Raw genomic sequence first — 19,934 nt, forward strand, 5'->3', positions numbered from 1 at the left:
AAAGAGGTGCCTATGTCAGGCACATCAGTGTCACCTTGGGAGCCAGAGGTTTGGGTTCCAGTCTCACATCTGCTGCTGATCAAGTCATATCACTTAACTTTGAATTCTTCATTTTTTAAAGGACAGGGGAAGAGGAAGAGAATGATTGTGTGTGTGTGTGTGTGTGTGTGTGTGTGTGTGTGTGTTACTGGGACTGAGCTAAGGGGCTTCATGCTGGGCTACTTCCCCATCCTTTTATTCACTTTTTATTTTGAGAAAGGGTCTCACTGAGTTGCTAAATTGCAAGGTTCACACTTTCAATCCTCTCCTGCCTCAGCTTCTCAGAGCGCGGGGATATAGACATGCTCTCTCATACCTGGCCGCGGAGAATAACCTCTATAATCCCCTTAAACTCTACTGTTCTAGGAGGAAAGATTCAGTGAAATCAGAGCACACTCCATGTAGGAAAAAGACAGACGGGATTCCCCATCTGACTGCACCACGCCAACCCACAGAGGTGCAGAGGCGTCGAGAGATGAGTCCGGGTCTCCAAAGCATTAGTCATCGTCTGCTTCCATTCCCCAGGGGACCTGCAGGGACGCTGCTGCAATTATCCTAGATTGATGAGGGACCTCTAGGATGATGAAAGGGTGGGAGAAGAGATGTCAGAGGGCACAGCAGGAGACCTGTATCATTCAGCCTGAGGAGAGAAAGCCGGAAGGGCCTGTCTTCAGTCTCCAGTGAGTAGGGCTGGGGCTGGTGGCAGGGAGAAGGATAGGAGGTCAAGGCTCAGGGTGTCTGGGAACTGACTCCAGCCCTGGCGCTGTCACTAAAAGCAGCATGACTTTTCCTTGACAAGTTACTTCACTCCCCCAATCTTCAGTCTAAGGAGAAAAGACTCCACCAGTTTGTACAAAGAAATATATACTGAGCTGGGTGTAACTAGAGATTATGTGGGCTCGAGTTCAGCTTGAGCAACGTAGCAAAACCCTGTCTCAAAATAAATCTTAAAAGGGATAGGGATGTGGCTCAGTGCCCCAGTTTAATCCCAATACCCATCCCCAAAAGAGTGTAGTGATGAGAGACCAGGTGAGGAGAATGAAAGCCTAACTGGCCTCCCTGGCGAGCACACAGGAGAAGGCAGTGCAGGTTCCAGGGAAAAGTCAACACAGCTGAGACTGAGTTGCTTACCTGAGCATGTATTAATGGATATTGGAAAGCAGGTGAATCTTGTGTTACTTTATTTTTGATGCTGGGGATCAAACCCAGGATCCTGTGTTACTTTGAGTTTGTACTTGTGTCTGAGTGAATAAAGGCAAGACGATGTGCAAGAGCCTCCCGGGCTGCCCGCATGCTAACTGTGTTTGTCTTTCATTCTCGTTTGCCCCCAGGGTCAGGCACAAACAAGCAGAACTAGGTCCCTGCAGGTGGCTCCTGGGAGGGGAAAGGCCAGAGTTGGCTGTTTCTCCACAACTGACGCCTGGGGGCAGGGACCTGGGGCCCAGAAGGCTGGTTTGCTACATAGCTAAAAACTAGAAATGCTCACATAGCCTAGGAATGGTGAGAACTACCAAGCAGACTGGGGGTGGGGCACGTTAATACAACAGACTAGAAAGTGCCATTTGGATTTGGGGAGCTGAGTAATGGGTACCATATATTAAGCACTAACTACACGAAGAACGTAAGGGAGTGAGGGATCTTTACACAAAGGGTCCGATTTGATATCCTGGAGAATCATCTGGGATAGATGTCATCATTTTTAGATGGTTAACTGAGACCATGAAAAATAAATTCACCCAACCAGTTAATATGAAATGGCTGACAGGCCATGGAAGTACATGCCTCTAACCCCAGCACTCAGGAGGCTGAAGCAGGAGGATCACTAGGAGTGTCTCAAAAAAAAAAAAAAAAAAAAAGCAATAGCATCAAGCTGGGCATGGTGGTGCACATCTGTAGTCACAGATACTCAGGAGGCTGAAGCAAGAGGATCTCAAGTTCAAGACCAGCTCCAGCAACGTGGAAAGACTCTTGTCTCAATGTGAAAAATAGAGCTTGGCATGGTGGTGCACTCCTGTAATCCCAGCATTCAGGAGGCTGAGGCAGGAGGATCATTGCAAGTTCAAGACTAGCCTGGGCTACAAAGTGAGCACAAGGCCAGCCTCAACTGCATCGTGAGACCCTGTCGCAAAAACACAAAAATAAAATAAAATAAAAATAAAAAGGGCTGGATGCAGAATACTTCCCTGGGTTCAATCCTCAGTACAGAGTTAGGATTAGGCAGACTGGAAATCAGATGAGAGTGTTTCCTGCTTCAAGCTTTTCAGTTGCTTCATGTTGCCTACAGCACTGGTTTGTAACTGGGGCTGCATATTTGAGTTACCTGAGCTATTAAAATCTGCTGATGTCCAAGTCTGCTCCCAGAACTTCTGATTTAATTGATGTAGTCTAGCTTTGGCACTGGGAGTACAGAATACTTTGGGGTTTTTGTTTTGTTTTGTTTTCTATACCGGGGATTGAACTCACAACCTTGCACTTGCCAGGCAAGCGCTTGTGCCACTGAGCTAAATGCCTGGGCCTAGTACAGAATACTTTGGTGTTGGCATACAGGATAAAAGTCTGGCTCCTTCATTTAGAATAGAAGGCCCTCTTGGATGTTTCTTCACTAAGTCCTCCTACATCCTTATCTTTCGCCTGTTTTCTCCACACCAGTTACAATATCCTGCACATGTTAGGCCTTTGTATTTATATGCCTATGCCTTTACATGTTATTTTCTTTGCTTGGGATTCATCTCTTCTTTCTCATCCAGCTAGAACACTCTAGTCATCTTTAATACTGTGGTAGCCAGGATGGCCCCCATGATCCCTACCCTCTACAGTCATATTCCTGTGCAGTCCCTTTCCACACTAAACAAGGCTGACATGTGCCAGATGATGTGGGATGCTGACAGATTATCCAAGGGTGGATCAGAAAATCCGTGGTAGGGGCTGGGGATTTAGCTCAGCGATATAAGCGCCTGCCTTGCAAGCAGGCAGTCGTGAGTTCGATCCCTGGTACCGATAAAAAGGAAAAAGACAAAAAAAAAAAAAAAAGAAAGAAAGAAAATCCGTGGTCGCTTCCATCTTTTTCTGTCCTCAACACTTGCTTTGGAAGACGCCAGTCTGGGGCCAAGTCTTGAGTAGCAGCCCCGTGGAAATTCCACATGGCAGGACTGAGGCCTTTTTCCAACAGCCTTGCGAGTGGCTTCCATCCTGGAAAGTATCTTCCAGCTGGAGTCTGTCTTTTAGACTGAAGGCTTGACTGCAGTCTAAGACCTCTTTAGCCAGACTCACCCAGCTATGCTGCTCCAGAATTCCTGAGCCATTTAAAGTGTGAGATAATATTTGTTCTAAGCTGTTAAGTTCTGGGACACTTTTTTATGCAGCCATAGATACCTAATAAAAATACCAAGCTGAGGATCTGATACTCTGTGAAGATTGCTTACTCCTGCTGACACTGCTGACACAGTCATCTGTGCCTTTTCTGAGCCATATGCAACACTTGTCACATGGACCTAACTGGTAACTTGCTTTTCTTGTCCTTTAGATGCAGTTCCATAAAAGCCGGGCCAGCCATACTGCAGGAGGCACCCATAAGTGCTTCTAGAGTAAAGGAACACATTGAAGAACTGTCAGCAGAGTTGATTCTCATAGGCCTTCTAGGCCAGATTTCATTCTTACACAAAAGCTCCAAAATATGCTTGCTAGAAATCCCAAATGAGCTGGGTATGGTAGTACAGGTCTGTAATCCCAGGCTGAGGGAGGCTGAGACAGAAGGTTCACCACGAGTTTGAGGTCAGTTTGGGCTGCATAGTTAGTTCGAAGCTAGCTCAAAAAGAAAAAACAAAATCATGGATGTTTTGGTAAGTGGGTGGGTCTCAGGACTGTCATCTATGGATATACCAAAAACACTAGACTAAAAGTCAGCTATGTTGCAAGTCTGAGACCAGCCTGGGCTACAAAGTGAGCTCAAGACCAGCACAAACTGCATAGCGAGACCCTGTCCTAAACAGACCGAAAAAAAAAAGTCAGAAGATCTGGATTTTTTTTTTTTTTTCAGTGCTGGGGATCAAACCCAGGGCCTGGCACATTAGGCAAGTACTCTACCACTCTACCAACCTCCTGGGCTTTAACTCAAATCTGCTAAGAATCTGCCGAATTGCTCTGAGCTCTGTTTTCTTCATGGACCAAATTATTTAATTGCTTTTATCATTCTAAAATTTAATGATTTCTGCTGCCATTTATTCTTGTTCCATAAAAGAGAAGACAATAGGCAAAGAGGCTTAAATCATGGCTTCATAGCAATACTCCTGGAGCGTACCACACACACCTGGGCCCCACCTGGGACTCTTCAAAGTCAACATCTCTACATCTCTGAGTTGTGGCCAGGGCATTTTTATTTTTATATAGTTCCTAAGCAATTCTGATACGTCAAAGCATGGTATTAGCAATTATGGAATCACTAGTCTCTAATACACAGGTTAAAGATTTTTGAAAATTTTTCTGTCAACTTGTTGGCTCCGTGGTTTATAGAGTCCAGCACTACTGCGTTTGTGCCTAAATTATTCACTTTCCAAGAGGTGAAAAAGGATAGATACAGCCCATCTTTGCTGCTAGAAAAGCAATTCAAGCTTTACCTTTTACTGTTAGGACTCAATGGGATCCTTTACAAAAAGAAGTTCTTTGTATGACTCAACTGCTTAGTGAATTTAGCTTAGGAATAAAGTTTGGGTTATTTTCACCTTCTTTGTTTTTGTGAAATAGTGGCAAATAACTATTGTTTGGAGTGTACAGGACTGGTTTCAGAGCCCAGCAGTCTAGATTCAAATCCTGGCTCCACTGCCTATCTACATGCTGGCTGACTTAGTTGCACCAATAAATCTATCTGGACCTCACCTTCCTGATCTGTGGGATGGGATAATATGCACTGCTTTATAGGAGTGAGGTTTGGATTAAATAATTGCTAAAAATCCCATGTAAAACACCTAGCATAGTATCTGGAGCAGAATAAATGCTTATTAAGTGGCAGCACATTACTAAACAACAACAACAACAAAAAAAAACCCAACCCCAAACAGCACTTTATTATTGACCCTAACATATATTGTCTAGCACTTTGTAGGTTACAGAGTGTTATTATATTTTACATCAAGTCCACCCAATCCCACCAAAAATACCCAGAGGTGAGCAAGGCAAGACATTAGTAACCCCATTTTACAGACGAGGAAAAAAAAAAAAAAAGAAACAACTCAGTAGGATTCTCTGGCTCCAGATCAAACAGCAAGAAAAGTGTCAGTGTCTGAATTCAAACTTGGATGTGATTCTGTGAAGATGAATAATTATGTGTACGCATTTGGCAGGCTGAGCATCTAGGGGCCACCTGGCTTAGCAGCCTGAGGAGGGCTGTATTTCTGAGCAGCTTCTTTTTTTAGATGAAAGCAAGATGGGAAAAATAAGCTGGCAAACTGCTTTCCTCATTTCCAACATTGGTGTGATTTGTGCTCAGCTCTGCCTTCCTTCTAATTCCCAAATGTTACTTGTTCATGTAGCTCCGAAGTTGGCTCCAGCTGCCCTTGGGTGAACTGTTGCTGGCTCTGCTGGGGCCCCACAGCTGGCATCTGGGAAAACCAAAGGACAAGAAGCAGGGGAAGCTGGAGACTTCGGAGGGCTGGCCCGACACCAGCTGGTCCCAGGTCTGCTGGGGAACAAAAAGCTGATGGGGGTGGGGACAAGGATCCCTGCTCCCCGTGTCAGTCAACAGGAGGATGCTCTTCCTCATCCAACAGATGGGCCCTGCTCCTGGAATAATGTAATATGGTGCAGTACTAAATATGGCACAGACTGTAGCTCTCAGGGGGAGAGGGAGGCCAAGAGATCAAATGTTAGTTGAATTTGATCGAGATGCTTTTCATAGAAGCCATGGGCTTGAGATGAGCCTGAAGCATTAGTGGTATTTGGATATACAGAAAGGAGGCTGAGGAGTCCCTGAAAACACCAAGACATCATGAGAAAGGGTGCAAATGTCTGTCTGGGGAGTGGGAGGGCACTGTAATGCTTTGGGAAGAGTGGTGAGAAGTGGCAGGCAGGAGAGGAAGGGTGAGACCAGATGGAGTGGCGAAATGAGATGTGTTCTTCTGCAGGAAAGGGGCGCTCCTGTCGGTTCTTAACGACTCAATATAGAAACATGAAACTTTCCAGAACTACTGGGGCCTTAAAGATCAGATACTTTAACCACCTCTACCCCACTCCCAATTTACTGACAGGGAGGCTGAAGTCAAAGGAGAAGCATGTACAAAATCAGAGCAAGAGATAGTGACACAAGTCGAGACAAGAGCCCAGAGCTCCAAAAACCAGTTTGGGCTTCTTTCCACTTGACCATCTCACTAACCTGGTATTATGACACAGAAGCAGACACATCCGGCAACAGAAGACAAGGGGATAAGAGAGACTGCAGTTTAGGAACTGAAAACACTGGCACGGCTGAGTTGGTGGAGAGCAGATATAAAGAAATGGAGAGGATGGGCCGGGTGTGAGAACCACCAAGCACCAAGAAACAAGAAGCCTTAGTAGGAAACGGGATCCGACGGCAAGGGAGAGAGTGCAGGGACAGTACACAGGCAGGGGATTTCTCCTGGGGACACGGTCACGTCACCCCCTTTCCCCAGTCTTAAAGGCAGCAGACAGGCTTGTTGTCAGCTCCCCAGCCTCAGTCCTGCCCTGGGCAACCTGCACACAGATCCCTCCTCCGGGTCTCCTGCTTGACATTTTCGGACTTTTGGTTTCCACTTGTTATACCGACATATCAGTTCTGAAATAAAACGCAAACCAGAACCTAAGAGTGTGGACCCCTCCTGGGGTTACCAGAGCCTATGGGGCTAGAATGGGATGTGGGTTTTGATTTCTGGTGTGAGGAGCAGGAAAATGAGAAACTGTCTCTCATCACCAAGGTTCACCGAGATGGTGAACTGAGAGGCCCCGAGGGGCTATCTCAATTGAAAGCACCCAGAGTTTGGGAGACTCCCAGGAGCAGCCCCAAAGATGAGAACTCTCTGGCTTTTATTTAGAATATCAGTGGAGGCAGGGGGGTGAGGAGCACTTAGGGCAAAAAAGTGTCTCAAGGTAAAAGACAGTGGCCAGACACAACGTGCTTCATTAATGGAAGCTTTTTGTTGTTTAACTGTTCAGGTTGCACACAGCCTGCATGCTTCTGCCCCGAAGTTTAACCATTCACTCCCTAGCCAAGTCCCCCACAGGAAAGAGCTGAGTGGCATCTAGAAGGCTAATTGCAGGAGGGTAATCATGAAACTAGGTGCTAGAATGGGACGTTAAATCAAGACCGCATGGAAAGGAGGACCAAGTGAAACAATACTAGCCATGGATAACATTTACTCAGCCCTTATATAATTACTGTGTTTATCATGTACTACTTCATGTAAAGATCACAAAAAAAGGGTCACAGCAACAGTATATATATATACATATATATATATATATTTTTTTTTTTTTTGAGGGGGCGGTTACCAGGGATTGAACTCAGGATTTTGTACTTGCCGAGCAGATGCTTGTGCTGCTGACTAAACCTCCAGCTGAAGACCATATTCTTAATTGTGCTTTTCCTGCGTGAAACCCACAGAGCCCCTGACCCACTGTCCTCAGTGAGGCTCAGTTCTCCTCCTCAACCCATTGCTTCCTAGGACTCACATTATCACTGAAACCCATTGAAGGGCATATGGAAATTGCTAGAAACCTTGATGTTTCTGAGTTAGTCTGTATGAAATTCTATTGCCCATGCTCTGATGGTTGGAAGAAATGGGGTGAATGCAGCACCAAGGATGCGTATTTGGTTCTGTGACACAGTGATTATGAGCTTGGATTTTGATGCTCAAATCCTAGCTTTGGAAATTCTTGCTGCGAGCCCAATTAAATCACTTCTTTGTTTCTGTTTCCTCATATATAAAATGAAGCTAATGCCAGCTGATCTATGGGAAGCATGAAACGCATGTAAAGCGCCATGTATGACCCCGACACACAGTATGGATCCAAGAGCAGCTGACCATTATGATTATTGTTACCACCACTGTCATTCTGCCACATCACCACGGTCAGTGACACTTGGCCTCTGCATCTGACTGAAATGAGACAGTGAGCTTCCTAAGGAGGAAGAATCCAAAGTATAATATGGCTTCTTCTGTCCCTGTCACTCTGTGGGCCTAGGGTAAGTAGTACCTCAGAAGAAAAAGGGAGCAGAAGTCTCCAAGAGGCCACAGCATGGAGTTGGATCCATCATCTGACTTTTTTTTTGAAACAGAGTTTCACTATGCAGTTCAGATTAGCCTTGGACTCACTTGGCCAGGTTGGCCTCAAATTCACATAATCCTCCTGCCTCAGCATCCCAAGTGCTGAGATGGTGGTGGCATGTACCACCACACTCGGCAAAAATTATTGGTCTATTTTTTTTAAGTACCAGAGTTTGAACTCACAAACTTGTACTTATCAAGTAAGCGCTTGAACCACTGAGCTAAACCCCCGACCCCCAAAAATCTCCTTATTTATTTATTTACTATACCAGAGATTGAACTTGCAACCTTGTACGTGCCAGGCAGGGGCTTAAAGCTGCTGAGCTATATCTCTATCTCCATCTGACATTAAGAGGCCAATAAATAGTCTTCTTGAAGATAGCTAAGAGGGAGGCCTGTGTCAGGACATAGTGGAAAGGCTTGGGGACAGTGTTAGGGACATACAAGGAACTAACTAGTCTTAGGATGACACACCCAGGAAGTAGTGGGATGTGGAAGCTCATCCCATCTTAGACTTGCTTGTCTTCTCCTTGATACACCCTCTTGTGCCTGCACAGTATCCCATTAGGAGTCTCTGGCATGGTGAACAAGAAGACGCAAAAGAAATCAACACATCTGTTTTTGGGAACAATTCATTACGATGAAACTTACTGCCACAGGTCAGCTAGTATGAGAATTACCTTGCTCGTCTGAAGGCATATTCCCGTAAACTCAGCACTCTGGGAGGCTGAAGCAGGAAAATAGCAACTTTCAGCCCATCCCAGGCAACTTTCAGTCTGTGTCCAAATCCTAGGCAGTCAGGAGGATCCTAAGTGTCCTGCACTAAAGGTGACACAGTTTAGTAGCGGAAGGGTCCCCAAAGCGCACTCAGCCACTACCCAGGTTCCTTTACACTCAGCCTCAAATAACAAGACTGATTTCTCAGTTCACTGCACATCAGGAGTTTCAGCCCTGATGTCAACAGGGAGGGCTGCTAGTGGCTGGTACATGAAAAGCTCTGAAGAGTGACAGCTGGTGACCTGGCCACAAGGGAGATGATACAAACCCTGAAAGCAATTGAAAGGGAGCTACATGGTATAGACACCAACAGCAAGCCACACTTTCACAGACCAGAGGGCACCACCTCTCCAACATGAAATATGGTCACAAATACTTCAGCCCCCTACGGATGGCACAGGATGTCAAGGAAGGCCATATGACATGCATGGCTTATGAAATATGAATGGAAAAAATGAGTGTCACTCCTAGATAAAATCTTTTGCAGCTGTAGATGCCTCTCCATGTGGATTAGTCATCTTTCTTGTTGCTGAAACAAAAAACCCAGCAACACCTGCAATTTAAAGGAGGAGAGGATTATTCTGGCTCATAGTTTCATTGGGTTCAGTCAAGGGTCACTCAACTCTAAAGCAGAATGGCATGGTGGGATTGCTTGGTGGAAAAAAGTTGCTCATGTCATGGTGGCCAGGAGGTAGAGAGAAAGGAAGAGCAAGGGACAAAAACACAACCTTCCAGGTAGTGCTCACCAGGCACTACCTAGGAATAACACTTTCAGTTACTGAACTCATCACTGATAAATCCACTGGTGAATATCCCACAATTATCCCATGTGACTAATCCACATGGGTATTCCCATGACCCAATCATCATCCAAACACATGAAATTTGGGGGACACATTTTAGATCTAAATCATGACACCATCCTTTTGTCCAGTGCTACATGGTGACTGCCAATGCTTCCCCAGAGTGGCAGCTTCACTAGCGTGAGTCCCAGAACAAATAAACATGACACTAGGTGTGGCTTACAGGTGTTCTGCAGAGGGCAAGCAGCACAGGCAAGATACAAGTTTCTGTTGCTTTGGGGTTGCTTGAAACACCATATAATCTAACATGTTGGATGCATATCCTAAAAAGCTAAATGAGGTCAGTCTACTTTAAGAAGTATGGGGGCCAGGGGTTTAGCTCAGTGGCATAATGCCTGCTTGGCAAATGCAAGGGCATGAGTTCAATCCCTGGCATCAGGAAAAAAAAAAGAAGTATGTGAAAAAAACCAAGTAGTGTGTGTGTGTGCAAGTGTGCGTGTATGTGTGTGTGTTGTGGGGGAAAGTGCTAGGAATCAAACTCAGGACCTTGTGCTTGCCAGGCAGGTGGGATGCCACTGAGCCACATGCCTGGCTATGTGTGCTATCTTTTAGGTAGATTACCATTCAGGAGCCAGTGTCCTGCTGAATACATGAGTCCTCACCAGAACATGAGCTGGATGGAGAAGGGTCTGGTTTCTGAAGCTGAACCACTCCTTTCTCTTAGGAGGTGCCAGGGCTCCTTTCAGGGCTTTAGCAAACCCACCTGCATTATTTATGGGTCGAAGGCAAAAACTGGGTCTCACCTGCTCTTGCTCCAGAACCAGCCCTTCAGCATTTGCTGTACCAGCACAGGGTCGGCCTGGAGCTGGTCCTGAGTGCTGAGGGGCTCTGGTCCCCATGTTGTGGCGCTTATCCCCACGTGTGTGCTCTTAACATACAAAATCCATGGTGTGTTGTGAGAAAAAAGCAAATGAACAACTTCAGAGTAGACACATTTTTTAAGTATACATGGAACATTTACAAAATCAACATCACACTGGGCCAACAATTAAGGTAAATCTTGAAGGATGGAAATCATATGGGTCATTTCCTCTGACCACAAAGCAATTCATCTAGAAAATAGCAACTATAATTTAGAGAACCCTCCTGTATTTGGAAAATAGAAAACATACATTTTAATAACCCATAGGTTAAATAACCTCTCACTTAATCCTCCCCACTATTCACAAGTAGACTCTCATTTTAGAAATGCAGAAATTGAGACTGGAGAAGAATATCATTTGTTCAGACTTACGAAGTTGGCATCAGTGGAACCAGGACTCAGAACCCGACCATCTAACTCCAGAACCCAGGGCTGTAATGATAACATCCTGACCCTTTGTCTCACTGGAAATCACAGGTCTTCCTGTTGCTTTGGGGGCCTAAGCTTGAACTACTATGCAGGCGCACACTTCCCTTTTGTTCCTGCCTCTTCTGGGGTCCCCTTCCTTGCACTAAAGTGAGAAGTCTTGAAGTCTAAGGTGAATCCCCATCCAGCTTTGAACTACATCTCGAGGAAGAGTTCCTTTCTTTCTAAAGATTTTTTTCACAGAGTGGTTAGTGAACAAAGAAAGACAGAAGGAAAAGCCACTTCCAGATGGCTCCCCATCTTGCTCTAATGCAGATTAAATAGAGAAAATATTCTAACATATCATCAGGCAAACATGAGGATCAATAGCACTTAGATTATAAATGGAACAGAATGCAAATCTAGTATCCGGGCTTAAATTTGGGCCAAGACTCTCAGAGCAAAAGAACAGATAACAAAGGCACCCCAATGCTAAGTAAGTTGGGGTTCATGGCATCTGAGATAGGAGGTAGGACCAAGCTGATCCCAGACCTCTCTAAGCAGTGGTCCTGAGTTCTCCCCTTGTGGCAAAGGCCTGTGTGGATGGCCACTGAGAGCACCGTTATCTACTGGCCATCTCAGCCTACTCGTGCTGTTTCCTGTCAGGATATACTTTTGGCAAAAACCCAGACACCCAAGAGCTCCTGAGGTAGCTCAGCATCTTTGGGCCTGTGTCTCTCCCTGTGCCATGAGAACAATACTGTCTGCATCCCATGGACTCATGTCACCAGTACTAAGTGACCGAGGCTATGTTTGTTGCAATGGGAACACTTAAAAGTAAATGGCAAAAGTGATGACAGTCCATAACCTAGAAAGTCACCTAAGAAGTGCTCATATTTCAGCAAATGGCCCTTTCAAGGGAGAAGGCTGAGGGGCAGGAAGAAAGAGGGCCAGGCCAGGCCAGGCCATCAAAGATTTTTCACTCTGTCCCCTGGCTTCTCATTTCTGCTAAAGCAGCAACCCTGGCACACAGTGAGGGAGCAGGCCCACCAGGCCCACCAGATTGTCTTCACTCCAGGTCTCACCAGCTCAGCTTGCGGTCTGGGGCACTTCCAGTCCCAACCCACTACTTGTTCCTCACACCATCAGGGTTCAGGCCTCACTCAGTTTGCCAATCAACAAGTGATCAGTCCCAGTGTAGATTTAACATCAAGTCCAAAATTAGAATACCCAGTCACATCCAATCAGCAGTGGGATTACATCCTCTTAATCTGTGCAAAATGGTCATGCTGATTACTTCCTGATAGGGTATGGGTGCTTCTAGGTGGCCGCCAAATGGAAACTCAGTGCATGTAACCTTTTCCTAGCAGCCAGTTGTGCCTATAGACTGGACAGATGGTGTGGGGCCCCTGGGGTAAGCGATGGTCCGATGCCTTCAATGAGGTTGTCCCACTGGTCATAGTTCTCTTGCAGGTCTGAATGGGGGGAAAAAAGAAAGGTCAGGCAGATTCTTGTAAGATTAGCTTCAAGAGTTGCTATCAAGAATTCAATGGGCTGTTCTGGAGAAAGAAGCAACCAAAAGGGCTGACTACAGTGGTTGTAATGGTGCTGGCATCTTAGGCTGGGGATTTAGCTCAGGGGCATAAGCACCTGCCTCGCAAGCAGGGGGTCGTGAGTTTGATCCCTGGTACCGATTTAAAAAAAAAAAAAATGGTGGTGGCATCATTACCTTTAAAAACAACTTACATAATTCATGGCAACTTGATATGGACGAGAGGGCAACACTTCATAAAGCACAATTCATTCTAGGGACTGCACCAAAAGCTTTATGTGTACTCACACAACTTTCACAATATCCCCATCGGCTAAGAACTAATGTTTGAACTACTTTATAGGAAGGAAACTGAGGCTGAGGGAAGTGACCTGCTTTGCCCAAGGTCATGACAGCTACTAAGTGGTACAGACCGAATTTAAACCCAGGTCAGAAAGGCAGAGAAAGCCAGGCGTGGTGGCACACTCCTGTAATCCCAGCACCTGGGAGGCTGAGGCAGGAAGATCATTGTAAGTTCAAGACCAACCTGGGCTACAAAATGAGCTCAAGGCCAGCCTGAACTGCACAGTGAGACTCTGTTTCAAATAGATAAAAAAAGCAGAGAAAGTGAAGGATACTTCCAGGGTCAGGAAGAGGTTCCCAGTCCCCTCACCAGTAGATGTAAGGCCAGTGTCACCCCAAAGCAGAGCAACAGGGCAGCAACATCATGGAGTGGCCTAACACCAGGCATGACCCAAGAAGGACTAATTACACAGCAAAAGAGTCAGAATGGGGCCAAGTCATCAGGCCAACAGAGGAGGGTACAGCTGATGAGGCAAACAGTTAGGGACAAACAGAGCCTGTGACAGAGACAAGAACCTCTCACATTCATCTTTGCTCCCCAGTGCACCGCCAAGAACCTGCCAGGGAATAGGTCCTCAACACACAGTTACATATTCATTTACTCAAGCCAGGTGCAGGGGCACACGCCTATAGTCACTGCTACTTGGGAGGCTGAGGCAGGAAGAACACTTGACCACAGGAGTTCAAGCCCAGGCTGAACAATAATAAAGACTTTGGTTTTTTTGTTTGTTTGTTTGTTTTGGTGCCTGGGATCGAATTCATGACCTCACATTTGCAAAGCAGGCGCTTATGCTGCTGAGCTAAATCCCTGGCCCTAAGACTTTGGTTTTTTTAAAAAAGAAAGGAAAAAGAAAAGAAAAAAGGAAGGAAGGAAGAAAGAAGAGAAAAAATGTGAGCCCAGACTGAGCAACTTAGTGAGTTGAGATCCTGTCTCAAAATAAAAAAATGAAAAGAGGGTAAGGATGCACCCCAGTGTGAAGACTCTGAACTACAAAAGAAAAAAAAATTCCCAATACCATAAAAAAAAAAAAAAAAAAAAAAAAAAAAAAAAGAGCCAGAGATTTAGCTCAGCGGCATAAGTACCTGCCTTGCAAACGTGCAGTTTTGAGTTCGATCCTGGTACACACACACACACACACAAAAAAAAAAACAAAGAGCACACTTACTATGTGCCACACACTGTGGTGCTAAGAAAATGTCCAAGAACAAAACAAACAGAACAGTCATCTTCAGAGAGCTCATCATCAAGTGAGCAGAGATAAAGGATAAACACATTAAATTATGTAGGATGTGACGTAGGCATAAAGGCTATGACGAAAAAAAGTCCACAAGAGAGAAGCGGTGATGGGACTAGGGGAGGTGGGAGGGTGGAATGTTTCAAAAAGGGTGGTGGGGTGGGCCTTGCTGAGAACTGAGATTTTAGCCAAGACTTGCAGGAGGTGGGAGTGAGCCAGAATGCCCGGGAGTACAGTTCCAGGCAGAGAGAGCGACTGATGCAAACGCTCTGAGGCAGGTGTGTGGCGGGAGCACTGAGGGTTTACGGCTCAGTGACGCAGGCCAAGGGAGGCGCAGCAGGAGAGGTCAGGAGGGAGCGGGCAGCTGTGTTGCGCAGGCCTGGCAGAGGGGAAGGTTGGCTTCAACTCTCAGAATCACGGGGAGACACTGAGGACCTGAGCAGAGGAGTGCAAGATCTACTTGCTCCTGAAAGAATCACTCTGGCTGCTCTGCGAGGAGACTGTTGGGGACTGGAGCAAGCTGAGACCAGTTAGGAAGCCACTGCTGAAATTGGGTGAGAGGCAATTTGGACAGCACGGTAGCTGTGGGGGTGGAGGCAGGTGATTAGATTTCAGGTGCGTTTTGAAGTCAGAGCCAGCAGGACTTTCAGAGGGGCTAGGTGGGAGGTGTATGAGCAGAGACAAGGATGAAGCCTCTGATCTGAGTAACTGAAAGGATGGAGCTAGCGCTATGCTCTTCAATCTCCAGATCAGTGAGCTACATAAGCCTCTTTTCTCTATAAAGTACTCAGTTTCAGGCATTTTTGTTATACCAGAGGAAAACCAGCTAAGCCAAGATCTAAGCAAGAACCCTGGACGTAGCAATGCTGGCTGAAGAGCAGACAACAAGAAAGGAGAAAATTGACAGTTGTATCAAAAGCAGAGACAGGACTTCCCAGAAGAGGGCATCATCAAGCCTCTCAGGAGCTTCAAGTTCCAGGGAGCAGAGGTGGGAACTGATTATGGAGTGAGCACTGCACTGGTCCTGTTCTCAGGGAGCACTGTGTCACGGAAGCCTGAATGGAGCGAGTTTTAGAGAGAAGTAGAAAAAGTGAAGACAAACCAGGCACGGTGGCAAACACCTGTAATCCCAACACTCTGGGAGGCTGAGGCAGGAAGATCGTAAATTTGAACTCAACCTGGACAACTTAGAAATTTAACAAGATTCTGCTCCAAAAGGCGGGCCTGGGGCTGTAGCTTAGTGCAATGGCCTGAGTTCTGTCCCCAGTAACACAGTACCACACATTCATACCCACACCCACCAAAAAAGGTATGTGGAAAGATATTGTTTTGAGGAGTTCTGTTATTTGCTGTTACGGAAAACAGAAATGGAAGGCATACCACCGAGGTCAGTGCTCTTCCACTGAGCTACCCAACCCAAGAGTTTTTCTTCTTTTTAAGTAAGGCAAGAGAAATGAGCCGGCAGAGAGAAAAACTGATGAGCTAAGGTAAAGAGGGAGACACTGCGGGTCCCACAGGAAGAAGAGTGGGGGTGGCGTGCAGAGGCTGAGGAAGTGCAGGAGGCTCCCAGTTAACAGAGTGGGAGGCACAGTCACCGCTGAGAGGCTGGGGGAGGAGGTGCTAGAGGTCTCAGGAAGGAGAGGGTGTGAAATCGTCTTCCAGGGTAGCAGGAGGCGTCATGTGTGCAAGTCATAACCAGGAGGCAGCGTCTCAATCAGTAGGACACATGTGCACTTTTTGGAGGTGCTTTTCAGGAGAAAGGTGCAACTGAGCCACTTAGAGTCTATTTTAGCTTCTTATGTGACAGCGTGGCTCCCAAAAAGCTTTTCTTCCTTGGAAAGCTAATTAGCCCAGGCAGAGAGCGCTGGCCTTTAATCAGTCTCTATCTTATATCCTATCACCTGGGCCACTCAGAGCTTTTCAGCTGGGCTCTCTGCCTCTTCTCCCACATTTCCAGGCCAACTGCAAGCACAAGTCTAGTCATGGCCTTCTGCTGAAAACCCACCAATGGTTCATTATAGCCTGTGAATATAATTCAAACTTACTTTTTTTTTTTTTTTTGAGACGGGATCTTATTAGGTAGTTCAAGCTGGACTTGAACTCATTATGTAGTCCAAGCTAGCCTCAACTCAGTGATCCTCCTGCCTCAGCCTCCTGAGTGCTGGGATTACAGGTATGCACTACCACGCCTGGTTCAAACTTGTTCCAGCAAATACATGGGTCTCTATGTCTAGCGTCTGGCCACTTCTCTATCTTTGCCTTTCAAAAGCTCACTAGACAGAGCTCCACATATGCTAACCAGTTTCCCAACTGACCAAGTCCACCTAAGGATTTGTGCTTTCTGCCAAGAGACCGATGCCCCTTCCCTGCCTCTGGACTCTCTCAGTCCATCAAAGGCAAGCATCACTGCCTGAGAAGCCCCTTTCCCGGATGTCCTTCTCCCACCAGTTAGATGCCTGTCCTCCAGGTCTCGGGGAGTCACCTGGACTCCCCAGTCATCATCAGAGTCACCAGGAGGAGAGTGCAGCAAGGAAGAGCATGGGCTTCGGAACTGGACGGCCTCGGCTGCACACCGGCTTTGCCAGTTAATAACCAGATAATCTCGGACAAATTAAACAAATACTCTAAGCTTCGGTGTCTTCATCCAGAAAATGAAGTTAATAACAAAAGTACCTCCTAGAAAGGGCTGTCTTCAGAATTGCAGGCAATCATGCGTCTACAGCCTGAGTAGCACTGCTGGCATAAAGTACCTGGCATACGTCAAGTCCTCAGGAGTCCTCCTACAACCTGATCTCTGCTGCCCCTCACCATGCTGCAGGTCTCCACATGCTCTGCTGCCAGGTGATAAAAGTGATGTTCTAACATCTCTATGAACCCTAAAGTCTCTAAAATCAGGCTGGGACAATGGCTAGGATGTGCAAGCTGGAATGGGCTGGTGTAAATTTACAAATGCAAATTTGGTCCAGAATGTCAGTACTACACATACAGTACGATGTATGTGTAGTACCCCCTCTATGAAGTCTTCACACTGTACTATATCTGTGTCCCTTTTTATTTTACTTTTTTAAAATTCTGAGACATGGTCTTGCTGAGTCACTAAATCTCTAGGCTGGGCTTGAATTTGTAATTCTTCTGCCCCAGCTTCCCAGAGTGCTGAGATTACAAGCATGTGCCACCCTGCCTGGTGGGACATATATGTTTCTAAGGCAAATCCAATCCAAATCAAATTTGTTGCACATAGGTGGGAAATGTGAATCCATCTAGGTCTCCCAACTAGAGGCTTAAGTGTTTAGAGCACAGAGAGACAAGTTCCGCTGTACCAGGTGTTTGACCATGTCATGCTCAAGTTAAGGATCACCCTTTAAAAGGGGCACTGACAAATAACATTGTCCCCAAAGGAAGAGGACAATGAGTGGCAACATGGGGGACAGAAGAGGGAAAAGGTCCAGGGGGTTGGGAATTTTAACTTAATGACAGAAAACTCAGAGAGGGCATCAGAAGTGACTTCAAGTATTTAAGGAATTGCCATGTGTCAACTGAGGCTTCTTTGGTCAGCTTTTGAGGGATTAAACTGGACAAGAGCAGCGTACAAAGCATCACATCTTGCTGTTAGATCAAAAGTCAAACTTTGGCAGTCCAGGAGAGCTGAGGCCCTCCTGTGCTCAGGCCCCGCTGTGAGGAGGGTTCAGCCTCACACAGGTAACGGTATCCCCCTCCTTCTGAATGCATTGAAAAGAGACATCTGACCAGCTGAGCTCTAGGCCCAGGTTGGTCAGTGGCCTACGATGTTTTGATAGGCGAAGATGAGCTGATAGAGGTTGACTTGTCTCTCTTGGGAATCTGTCTAAGAAGTCCAAAGTATACGGCGATGAGCAGGGGAAAGGCGTAAGCCCACAAGGCACAGAGAATAAGCCACATGGCTGAAGCCACGTGGTGTTATAAGGCAGCAGAACTGAATGAACAGATGGTATCAGCAAGAGAAAACACACAGCAGAAAGGAAGAAAAGGGTAACCTGGGACCACCACCACCACAACAACAGAAGACAGAGAGCTGAGCGGAGGGGACTGCAGGTGGGCCAGGGAGGAAGACTGCGTGCGAGCTCAGTCCCGCAGGTGACCTAGCTTCTGTAATTCTGCACGGCTGCCCTGGTCCAGCTGCACCCTGCTAGACAAACTTCAAGATAAAGGTAAAGTAGTGAATGTCCAGTCTTTACAGCCCACAAATCTTACCTAGAATTTCAACTCTTAAAACTGTTTAAGTTTACATGGTGAGGGGGGCTTGACTGCAACAGGGAAGACACAGGAGGAGAGGACACTTCCTCTGGGGGAGCTGGGCCGGAGACCTCTAAGGGCCTTGCCAGGCAGCCAGTCTGTGACTTAGGACATTAGTCACAATCCCTCCGTGCTTGGTTCTTTACAGCACTTCCATATATTTAGCCCAGTTATCATGACGAGCTCCCTACAACGCCCATCAAGTGGCAGCTAAGTTTAGGTCAGGACAGTCATGGTGGAGCAGAGAGGTGAGTGGCCTGTTTACAGTGAGGAAATCAAAGCTGAGAAAGGTAAAGTAACTAGGCCCGGGTCATTTACCTTCTCTAAATTAGAGCAGAGTCTCCAGACTTTCAGGTAAATGTTTTTTCTCTACTTCTATGTATGTCTCCTTTCACTCAGACCCCAGTCATATCAGGATAGACCACTGCGCTATGAGAAACTCAAGGATCCCAGATAGGTCCCACAGGCCCCAGCTCACTCCTTACCGAGGTGTTTCTGCAAGAAAGCCAACATGGCCCGTACCATGATCTCCTGACCTTGGTAGGGGTCCAAGCTGCCACGCATTTGAGCGGAAAAGAATTTGCCAATTAAATTGCCAGTCACAAAAGCAAAGTCAGTTTGATTCCGATGGATGCAGCCACTAGAGGAAAAGAAAAACAACTGTAAGGGGCCGGAGGTTAGACATACACATGTGCACCTACTGTGTGCAAGGTGCTTTCCACACACTACCATGCGGAATTTTCACATCAGCCCTGTGAAGGCCGCATCATCCGGTCTCCTCAGAAATGCTGACAGCAAAGGGCAGAGCTAAGATTTAAACTCAGGTGTGAGCGGCCGCAAGGCTGGCTCAACTCCTAGACTACAATTGACAGTGCTGGGAAAAGGCTGCGCTTGCTGGAGCCAGGCAGGTATCTAGCGCCTGCCATTCTCACGGTACTTCAGTCTGTTTCGTTATAGCTTTACTCGGTGTCTTCCAAATACTGTATCATGGAGTAAACAGAGAAGAGGAACTACTTGCTCTTATTTAAATAGTCAGAAAACTGAGGGTAAGTGCACGTAGCAATGAGTTTTTAGATTAAGTCCTTTGGCTTAATCTAAAAACTTGGCTTAATCCTTTTTACAGGATTGAAAACAGGTTCACTCTGGGATAAATTACTCATAATTAAATTTACTACACAATTCAGTGGGGGGAGATTTAAATGCTATACCCTCTGATACTGTGCTGCTGGGAATGGAGGCACATGTCTGTAATTCTAGCATTCAGGAAGCTGAAGCAGGAGGATTACTGTGATTTTAAAGCCAGCCTGAACGTGA

At 46.3% G+C, this 19,934-nt stretch overlaps 1 protein-coding gene across 3 annotated transcripts in view; it reads right to left on the minus strand.

Moving 5' to 3' along the window:
* Positions 1–10,871: 10,871 nt before the first annotated feature.
* The window catches only part of Pafah2 (platelet activating factor acetylhydrolase 2), a 33,694-nt gene continuing 24,631 nt past the window's right edge, over positions 10,872–19,934 (minus strand). For 2 of the 3 annotated variants that reach the window (XM_003471314.5, XM_013154109.3), the window contains 2 exons: positions 19,106–19,260; positions 10,872–12,694 (listed from right to left, as the gene is read on the minus strand). In XM_003471314.5, the coding sequence (XP_003471362.1) occupies positions 12,600–12,694; positions 19,106–19,260 (250 nt within the window). In that variant the 3' untranslated portion in view covers positions 10,872–12,599. The remainder of the gene's footprint in view (positions 12,695–19,105; positions 19,261–19,934) is intronic. The other variant, XM_013154108.3, reaches the window with a different exon arrangement.

The sequence above is a fragment of the Cavia porcellus genome, unplaced genomic scaffold (genome assembly GCF_034190915.1).
Source record: "Cavia porcellus strain 051 isolate PalLab524CR breed Dunkin Hartley unplaced genomic scaffold, mCavPor4.1 scaffold_25, whole genome shotgun sequence".
Lineage (NCBI taxonomy): Eukaryota > Metazoa > Chordata > Mammalia > Rodentia > Caviidae > Cavia > Cavia porcellus.